The 10466-nt window shown below is 36.9% G+C and overlaps 1 protein-coding gene across 2 annotated transcripts; it reads right to left on the reverse strand.

Moving 5' to 3' along the window:
- Positions 1-694: 694 nt before the first annotated feature.
- slc17a5 (solute carrier family 17 member 5) lies at positions 695-7828 on the reverse strand. 2 transcript variants are annotated; one of them, XM_027136357.2, is made up of 11 exons: positions 7660-7828; positions 6112-6305; positions 5263-5496; positions 5075-5162; positions 4898-4984; positions 4688-4806; positions 4392-4553; positions 4055-4187; positions 3706-3853; positions 3403-3493; positions 695-2470 (listed from the first exon to the last, which is right to left on the reverse strand). In XM_027136357.2, the coding sequence occupies exons 1-11, from the start codon at positions 7742-7744 to the stop codon at positions 2339-2341; spliced, it is 1473 nt and encodes a 490-aa protein (XP_026992158.2). In that variant the 5' UTR covers positions 7745-7828; the 3' UTR covers positions 695-2338. The 2 variants fall into 2 exon arrangements, with proteins under 2 accessions (XP_026992158.2, XP_026992159.2); XM_027136358.2 differs by having other exon boundaries at positions 6112-6319; positions 7660-7792.
- Positions 7829-10466: the final 2638 nt, after the last annotated feature.

A 10466-nucleotide genomic window follows, 5' to 3' on the forward strand; every position in this document is an offset into this window, starting at 1 on the left:
CCCTCTTAAATTTGAGGAATTTAAGACAATTTGCCAAAATTAATTCTTCAAAATTGAACCACAATGCTGCAAAAAAAGATGATTACTACTTACCATCATCGTTGTAGTGTTGTAACAGCTACGTACATACTATTAGCAATATTCTGCAGTAATGTTAATTTTCCAAATAGTTTCCTTGAGCTGGAGTTTTTAAACCTCTGTAATACTGCTGTTGTGTGTTCTAAACATATAACATACTGCATTATCTTCTACATTTTGTGTTTCCTAAATCTGTTCCTAGTGAATGTTAGACTATTCAAGAAACTGGAAAATATTCTAGATCATAACCCAACATCTTAACATTTAATCAATTTGACTTAGTCTACTCGATCATACAATATGAGAACGTGTCGATAATGAATTTGGAGTTATTTGAATTTGATTTTCTGATGTCAAGAATTTGCTACAATTAATAAACATTTATACATATCATTGAGAATGAAAGGCCAAACCCAGTGAAAATATGTGTTTGTACAAAAGGGTAAGACATACATGTTTAGAATATATTAAATGCATTATGTGTTGAGGGGTTTTGTTATTAATGCCAGGAAAGATTGGAAATGCAAAAACTGAATTCATATGTATAAGAGTTAATACTAATTTGTTCAACACAATCTTTAGATTATTAAAACAAAAATAACCAAACAGTACAGGATTGATTTATGCACTTTAATTACTTGGAATGAACATGATTTGTTACGATTAGCGGAAATGAAGTCAATACAAGACTTTTTACAAGGTCAATAGACTTGGCTCACACAGAACTTCAGCTATGTAGCAAACAGCATGGGGATGTGTTCTTTTCTCTTAAGGGGTCATTCTTACAATTCATTCATTCTTCTCAATTTCTTTCCATTCTGTTCATTCCTGAGATATCAGACTTGATGTCTTAAGTAAACAACTTAAATGAACTAAAACTTATAATCCCTAAAATAAAAAAAGAAAGCTATGTAGGCTTTATGCTTGCTTTATGGAACATTTTATCCAACAAAGAGAAAATGTGATTCAATTTGATTCTCATGTTTTTCAGACATTTCTTTTCTATTTACATAAAAGGCAAAAACAAAAATATTTAGCATTCAGGCATATTTATCTTTAAAATCTTTATAATCAACAGTAATTCTACACAGAACATATAAGTATAAAATTATTATTATTTTTTTTTATTTATAAAATTGCATGTAGAGTGCATTATAGGTATAAGACCAGTGGCTAGAGAGGAATGCACTTTTTGCACTATTTTACCATGCACTATTTAAAATAATAATAATAATAATAATAATAATAATAATAATAATAATAATAATAATAACACATAGATCAAGTCATCCCAAAGGGAAAGTAACATAATGATTAACAACACAGTAAAAAAAAAAAGATCAAAGCTATCCCACTTTGTCAGTTTTCTAGGCTACAATCCCTGTGAATCCATGTACAAGGCAGTTGAGTTAACAACATAGTCATTCAGCATGGCATCTTACATCAGCTTTCCCTCAAACAAGGTCACTATGGTGTGTGCACATTTCTCATGAACAGATATCATCCAAACCATTCTCCCCTTTTCCCCTTCACAACCTGTGCAATATAATTTAAAAGAAAAATTATGTACATTCTGTTCTGTACATCAGAGACACACAGTCTGTACTTCATTAGATTCAATTTCAATGAAAGACTATAAAACAAGATATTGTGGTTATCAGGTTAAGCTAGTTTAAAAATATTTGGCTGTCAGTAACTAAATGTCCTGACTGTGCCTCCTCCTACATTGGAGATGGTCACAAAGGGAGAATTTCAGCGTTATTCCTAACTTAATAGGACTGCATTAGCAGTTCAGTTCCCATTTACGACCGCTAGGTGTAATAATAACTATGGAATTTAACAAGCGAGCTGCCCCATGATTGTGAGACAGGCAAATCAACAGATGATTGAAGAAAAGAAAAAAAACCATTGCTGAATGAATGACACATATCATCCAAGCCCCACCCAGACTTTATAGCAGTTATTATACGCTGAAAGCAAACTATAGGCACTGAATTGTCTGCTGTCTGATGTACACTGGCTAAAGACGTGTGTCTTGTGAAAATACTGGCCCTACAAATTCTTAAAAACACAAGTGAAAGAGCAAAAGTCACCAAAACATCCATTTAAAACATATAATGATATTAAAGACATTGAGCAATGAGTTTACCAAAAACAGTATCATTTAATCAGCTGTGCTCGAAACTTCAAGCAGAGTCTTCTGAATCCATTTCCTGGATTCAAAATGCCATAGTGTCCTTTCAGTCCCTTAAAAGACTTTCTATTCCATGTTCACTCTCTGGATTGCCCAGGGTTGAACTGTACCTTTTCCAAACAATGTGTAGAAGATAGCACCAAATAGATTTATCCCAGCTGAGATAAAAAATACTGTCTGCCAGTCTGAAATAGTGTTCTGAAACCAGAACAGCAGAGTACTACATTAGTCAGTGTAAACATCGTGAATGTCCAAAAAGTCAGGGAGCGTTGGCGATATTTGAGGAAATGCAAACATTGATTATGTTTTGCAAAATCCATAAATACTTCATACAATTGCTGAGAAAAATGAGTTGTGTAAGAATGAACATGTAGAGCATTTATTATAAATAATAAATACTAAATGTTGTTATATTCTCTTTGGTTCCTGACTTTTCAGACACACTTTATATATAAATGAGTCTAAAAACAACATGCAGTTTGACACGTAACAGAAAATGTGATTGACAGACAGGTTTTTAAAGACAATACAAATGCATTTCATATCTGCTGACAGGTCAAATAAACACAAGCTAAAACAAATTGAAATGATGTTTAATTACTTAGTGTCACACCACTAGAAACAGTAATTATCCAGAAACCGGTTCAGTATCACTGCAGTGGATTTTCTACATTAAAAAAGAATTCTGATGGACAAAAGTGTACAATTTTATAAACGTTCAGCCAGTGTGGCTGCTGGATATGACTCCAACTTAACAGGAATACAAATCTCATGTGATTAAACAAGTGGCATATTCCATTTAAAACTGGCCACCAATGACTTGGATGTTTGAATGGCTGGTTGTTCTTAATCAAGTTCTCATGCCTTTCTGTGAATGTCTACATTTTCTTTATAGTTCCTGAATTTCCTGAAAATTGCTAGATGAATATGACAGACATGCTCTGGCACTGCATTATACATGAGGAACTTCTAATCGCCTGCCTTTTTTTAAAAATTGGATCAACTAACAGATCGCAAATAGCAAACTATTTCAACAGCCTAAACTGTAAATAACATATATAAACCTAGAGTGGAGTTACGTTTAAAAGAACAATAAAGATAGGTAATTATACAGCAATGAAGAAACTTACAGATTTAGTCAGTGATCTTGCTATCACAGGACCCACCATGCCGGGGATAGTTGCAAATGTGTTCGTGATTCCTAGCAATATCCCAGCATATCTGAGGACAAAATATATTAGAAGTGTTTCAGATTTCTCATATACATTACTGTTCAATAGTTTGTAAACAACGATTTTAACAAATTTGTTGCAAATACACACTAAGAATGTAAGTGTGTCATCTACTGCTTTTCTCTGTGCCTCTGTTAGATGTCTTGAGACATTTAATGACCATTTCCAGTATAGTGGTCCATACAGATAGAATGGACTTACGATGGTGCGATGTCAAGATGATTGATGTTAAAGCCAGATGCTGAAAAGCTTCCCAGAGTTGTGGAGATAGTAAGAAAAACAACAGCCAGAATGTAGTTGCAGTTAGTGTATCCGGCTGCCACCAGGAACACAGCTGGTCCCACCATACCTGAACACACACACACAAAACTATTTGCATGCAAGATCTGATAGATAAGAACAACTAAAGGAACCATATAATGGTTTTAACTGATTAACGCTCCTGTAGTGCAGGTTAAGCTACACATTTCCATGACAGTGCAGTTTATGAAATTGCTTCTTCTTCGGTTGCAAATGCTGAGTTTTTTTATGCTGGTGATCAATTCCTCACCTACTACACTGAAGGCCTTGCGCACAGTCACGGTGCGGAAAAGCCAGGTCTCTCTGAGATAGTCTGCTAACTGGCCTCCTCCAATAGACATCAGCCAACAACCCAAATAAGGCAGAGCAGAGAGCATCCCGTTCTAACATGACACACAGCAAAATGCACAGCACTCGTCTTAATCAGCAGTATCCATTATTATTATATTATATTTATTTATTTCTATTTTTTTTAAATATCTGAAACATAAATACAGATTTAATCATCAATGATGAAGAAATCATAGGTACAATGAAAACATTTTGTGAAATCAAAGTCATTCAATTACACATGATGATACACTAACCTCCTTAATGCTGAAGCCCAGAATGTCATTCATGTAGGTGGGTAAGAGAGTCAGCAGTGTGTAAAATGTCCAGTTATAGGAAAAGTGTGCCACAACTATGGCCCATAGTGGGATAGATGAGAAAATGGACATCCAAGGGATGTAGGCTGAAGTGGGAGACAGCTATTCCAGAAATACAAATACATACAATGTGAGTTCACTGTAAATCAACTGCTCTGTTCATTTTAAAGCAACGAAGTCATTTAGGAGTATGGCAGAACAGTAGATCAAGGATTTTTTTTAAATATAATGTTTACCTCCTTTTTTAATGAAGCTTTTATATAGGTCTTCTCGATCTCTGATATTCTTCTGTGCTGGTCAGGACTATTACTGACCAGACAAGCCCACAGGAAAAACCAGAGTAGCCCAATAGCTCCTGCATCAACAAGGAAATAATGTAAAGGATTTCTAGAAACCAAGCAAAACCCTTTTTTTAAGCAGATGTTATAATAAGATTTTAACCTCACCAAATATATAGAAGACATATGTCCAATCCAGGTAAAAACATATCTGACCAGATAAGGGAAGGGCTACTACAGTGCCAAGCTGGGCACCTAAAACAACAACAAAAAAACAACAACTGATTTTACACATTGTAAAAAACATTACTGCATGCACTTGTAAACATTATTGTAAACATCTACCTGCATAAGAGATAGTAAGCAGTCGACTCCTCTCCAAGGGTGGAGCCCAGGAGGCCCACATAGCATGCATAGCAGGAAATGTCACTCCCTGACAGCCAATAAAATGTACAGAATAAATACAGAATCAATATTCAGCAGCAAACCACGAGCTAAGCTGCACATATGCATGTCTAAACAATGTTGCTTACCTCCCCTATGCCCTCCAACACCCTGACTGCTATGAGATAACCAGCTCCCAGGTCTGCAGCCACAGGCGTTAACAAAGTGAAGATCACAGTTCCTAGGATACCAAAGCCCAGCAGCCACTTGGCACCATATTTGCGGGCCATGTAGCCACCTGGTATCTGAGTTAAGATGTAGCCATAAAAGAAGGAGCCCAGGATCCAGCCCTGAGTCTCTGAGTCCCAGTCATACACACTGGCCTGAAGAAGGCAAATAATCACATGAGTATAAGGTGTCATTTTTATACGTCTAATATTTCTGAGTATTAATAAGTATTATGCACATGTGAGAATAAGTAGTTGGAAAAACTGTTGCTTGAAACACTGTTTATGCAAAGTTTTATCTTTGGTAAAAGTGAATGATGGAATAATGTTGAGATTGCTATCTAACGCAGTTCAAGTCTAATCACTTGGACTGTATATGAACTGCAGTCATGTACAAATCAAATTGATTTCAGAAATTTCATGTGACATGATCAAGTCTGTGTCTTTGAACAGTTCACTAAATTACACAAGAGATACCTTGTTCTGGCTGTTTCTCCCAAATATTCTAATAGTATTACTTCTACTAGTCTAAAGGCCACATCATTTATTTAATGATTAAACAGATGTAAGAAAGTACAAAGAGTGTTTAAGGTTCCATTTAGATAAAATTTCAGTACAAGTGTAATGATATACACATACACACATGTATACACACACGTTATTTATTTAATGAATTTAGACACTCCTTTTAAAGCACTAGAATCTTGAAGTGCTAATCAACTTTCCAAAAAAGTATAGTGCAGGTGTTTTGGTTAAATGAAATGCTCTTACTGTGTGGTTGTGTCTGGGCCGAGCTGGGCTGGTATGCTTTGGGCACACAGAGCCATTGACATTGGTACTGGTGCTAGTGTTTCCCAGCATATCCACCATGGCTACGCTGAGATTCACCCGCAGTGCGTATGCCACAAAGAAGCCATAGCATGACATTAAGGCAAGGCCATAGCGTGAAGAGCATAGCACAGGGGCTGTAAAAACACATCTTTTTTTTATAAAAAACATGTACTCAGTGACATACAAATATATACAGGGATAGCTTATACAGTAGCTTAGAAGTTGGTATGTAAATTTGTCATTTGTAGGTAAATGGTATTTATAAATAAATGTTTGACCTAAGATTTGTGTTAACTATTCTCATTTCAATGACCGGTGTGCATTAATATCTAATAAGGAATATTTATTCATAAAATTTAAACTTTAAATCCTTAGCATTTCTACAGTTTTTCTCCATGACACTCATTGCATAATATCTGCACCTCACAACAATACGCATAGCCAGTTTTATTCAACAGCTCCTTCAAAATTAAGCAAAGTTTCAAGAATGAAAATATATTGGATTTTACATTTTTCAAGCATATCTACACTGTTTCTTCCAAACATGTACTATTAATATATTTGTTTTTTTTTTGTTTGTTTTTTAAAAAAAAAAGCTACAAATGTGCATATATCATCGAAGATATACGCATTCATAACATGAGATCACACAGACAGAAATTTAGATAAAGCCAAAATGGATCCTGTCTGCTTGATGCAACCTACTACCTGAGTCATCACCACACCTCTCATGTTTCATCTGCTCTGTCATTGTAACATTAAGTAGACAATTATTCTTAAAGGAGTGAGTACAATCTGATAAAATAAGACATGAGATTGTTAAGATTTTTAAAGAAAGAAAGTTAACTGCATACTTTAGCAGACTTAAGTTAATTATATATTAATGTTCTCTATGCATATTCAGTGTAGTCACAGGCACAGCACATGACTGTAAAATACAGTCCACACACTACAGATTCCTGTCTGTAATGAAGCTGTAGTTTTATATCTTTATGTAGTTATCACGTGACATTAAGTGACGTCATTACGGGGTCAGCTGATGCATAGAAAGTAATTAAAAAAAAACATCAGACAAACCAGGTATAAATGTTATACAGCATATAAACACGGACTTTAACATTACAGAAAACACCAAGCTCTTAACGATTTCGAGTCAGAACGTTTTCCATAACAATGAATGAAATTCCTAGTTAGTCCGGACATAAAGAAGGTGTCGTACAAAGGGTCCATGAGGCTAATGCAGGATAGCGAGGAAGCTAGAATTCCATCACAACTTAACGACAGTCATGTATAACTATGCAAGACTAACGTGTAGCTGATTACTCAAACCTTCACAACATCAGTAGACATGTCTGACATTTTAAACACACCGGATTATTTAGCTTGCTAACGGTACATTACGCTACAAAATATTGTTTTGATTTCTGTCGCAAACTAACTGCTGAACTCAGTTTCTTATATACGCATGGACATAAAGCAGTCGTTCACCTCTTTTTATGACATCGTCCTTATTGTGATGAAGCAAAGGCTGCTCATAATCATCGGTTTCTGTGTCTGATGCTATGCGGTCCATCGCTCATACAGTGTCGGTGAAATTATGTTTACTTCCAGGACGCGAGTCACAATGGCACCACATGGGCGAGCCGTCACGCAACTACAGCTATCATTGGTTCCTGTGCTGCTAAGCACCGCCCTTTAAGGACACGTCACTCATGGAGCCACCACTAAATCTGTGTGTGTGTGTGTGTGTGTGTGTGTGTGTGTGTGTGTGTGTGTGTGTGTGTGTGTGTGTGTGTGTGTGTGTGTGTGTGTGTGTGTGTGTGTGTGTGTGTGTGTGTGTGTGTGTGTGTGTGTGTGTGTGTGTGTGTATGTATGTATGTTTGAGGCCATTGAAGATCCTTCACATCAAACTCAACAAATAGTGCGTTTAAATCTCACTTTTTGATCAGCCATGTTGGAACATGGTCTCAAAACTTTTGTCACAATGTTGGAAGGAAACGATTGTCGAAGTTGAATTTGTATGCAGGAGCTTTAACTTTAACCATCAAAGAAAAAATAATCTCCAGACCATCAAGTCTCCTCCACAAACTATTGATGCTATGCATTCTGGTAGGTAGCATTCTCTGTAAATCCCACATTTGGATTGTGACAAAGTGAGGAAAACAACCTCCTCATCAATACAACATTTATCAGACTTGTATATTTATAGTCACACCCTCCAGTGTCACCCACATGAGGATGAGGATGAGGTTCCCCATTTGAGTCTGGTTCCTCTCAAGGTTTCTTCCTTCACCATCCAAGGGGTTTTTGCCTCCCCACAGTCACCTGCATCACCTCAGACTTGATCACATGTCTAATATTAATCTTGAATTTTTTATTATATTAATCTTTCTATTATTTTTTATAATAACCTTTTGTTCTATGTTTATGTTCTGTAAAGCTGCTTTGAGGCATTGTCAATTGTAAAAAGTGCCATACAAATACATTTGAATTGAATTGAATTGAATTGAATAGTGAAGCATGATGCAAACATGGCTCTATAGTCCAGTAGCAGAGTGCTTTACATCACTGCGGCTGTCATTTGCCTTTGCACATAGTGATCTTAGGCTTGTGTTCTGCTGCACGGCATCATAAGTGTTTTCCCAAGCAGGTAGCTCTGAAACACAAGGTGTGAGTTGTGAGTACACCCCAGACTGGATGCAGCAGGGCACTTTACACACACATTCACACCTAGAATCAGTGTAACAGCCAATACATCTTCTGGCATGTCAGTTGGAAGGAAACCAGGGTGAGACAGAGGAAACCGTGAACCGGAAAAAGTGATGAGGGGAAAACACACACACAAAAGTTTTGCACAGACGGTAATTTAAACTCAGGATTGAAATGGGACCATGGGATTGTTTAGTATTTTGTTTAGTACTTATCTTGTGTTTTCTAGCTGCTCAAATCTGCTCTATATATGGTACTATCTCTTGAAATTCTCTTTGAAATTGTATTTTTTATAAGCAAGTGGACAAATCTGTGAGAATATTGTGAATATATTGACTCATGGTGAGAAAGTGACACACAATTGAATCATTCATTCATTCATTAATTTTCTACCGCTTATCCGAACTTCTCGGGTCACAGGGAGCCTGTGCCTATCCCAGGCGTCATCGGGCATCAAGGCAGGATACACCCTGGATGGAGTGCCAACCCATCGCAGGGCACACACACTCTCATTCACTCACGCAATCACACACTACGGACAATTTTCCGGAGATGCCAATCAACCTACCATGCATGTCTTTGGACCTGGGGAGGAAACCGGAGTACCCGGAGGAAACCCCCCGAGGCACGGGGAGAACATGCAAACTCCACACACACAAGGCGGAGGCGGGAATCGAACCCCAACCCTGGAGGTGTGAGGCGAACATGCTACCCACTAAGCCACCGTGCCCCCCACAATTGAATCAATCAATCAATCAATCAATCAATAAATAAAGCACCCCAGAGAAATATCTCCAGAGCTAATCCTTCCAGTTTGCTCATCCTTCCAGTTTATATAAAGATATGTCCCCAAGATATTCAAAGATTAAAAAAAGATGACAACCTAAAATGTCAGCTCCAACTTCGGAAGTTCTTTCCTGTTTTACAGATGTGACGCTGTATGGACTTTGTGAAGTGTAACCTTTAACCTTTAAATCAGTTTTTAGCAGTTCTGGCTTTGGAGCAATTAATATACAGACACAGTACTTGGTTCAAATCTATAACACTGACTATTCTTGTTGATGCTTTGAGAAGGTGAACTTAGATGACGGTATGTGTCAAGTGGTAAGTGTCAAGCGTCTACAAATACAAATACACTTCAATATGTCCAATCTTTCTCGAACTCTTAGCACTTAAACCAACACTTAAACCGAGTTTATTTATGGCACGAGTCTATACACCAAGCCCCAGCTTTTACAATGCCCAAGGACCTAAAGACCACTGGATGGCGCTAAAGAAACATCTGAACACCGGGCAATCCCTTCTCAAGAATTTCCTGGTAAGACATTTGGATATGTGTGTTTGAGGTATTTGGCAGATGTAAGCATAAAACTATTTGTTAATATGTTTGATAAATATTAGTGTCTTAGTGTCAATATTTCCCAAAATCTAATTTACAAGATCATCATATGCACGTTGAGGCATAACACCGGCGCAGAGCACTCAGTTGTGTTAAATTGCCCGGAATTTTGAAAAAAAGTGTCCAAATATGTGTTTCTGTTGCCCTGACTGTCCTTGCAGCCAGTGATCCCAGGATAGGTTCTAGA

The sequence above is a fragment of the Tachysurus fulvidraco genome, chromosome 4, assembly GCF_022655615.1.
Source record: "Tachysurus fulvidraco isolate hzauxx_2018 chromosome 4, HZAU_PFXX_2.0, whole genome shotgun sequence".
NCBI lineage: Eukaryota > Metazoa > Chordata > Actinopteri > Siluriformes > Bagridae > Tachysurus > Tachysurus fulvidraco.

Excerpts from the sequence above, each read along its gene's own strand:
- slc17a5 (XM_027136357.2), bottom strand. The coding sequence starts at position 7,744 with ATGGACCGCATAGCATCAGACACAGAAACCGATGATTATGAGCAGCCT. Across the intron at positions 4,985-5,074 it reads GCTTACTATCTCTTATGCAG|GTGCCCAGCTTGGCACTGTA; the intron begins GTAGATGTTTAC and ends TTGTTGTTTTAG. Across the intron at positions 2,471-3,402 it reads CAAGATCACTGACTAAATCT|AACACTATTTCAGACTGGCA; the intron begins GTAAGTTTCTTC and ends TTCTGGTTTCAG.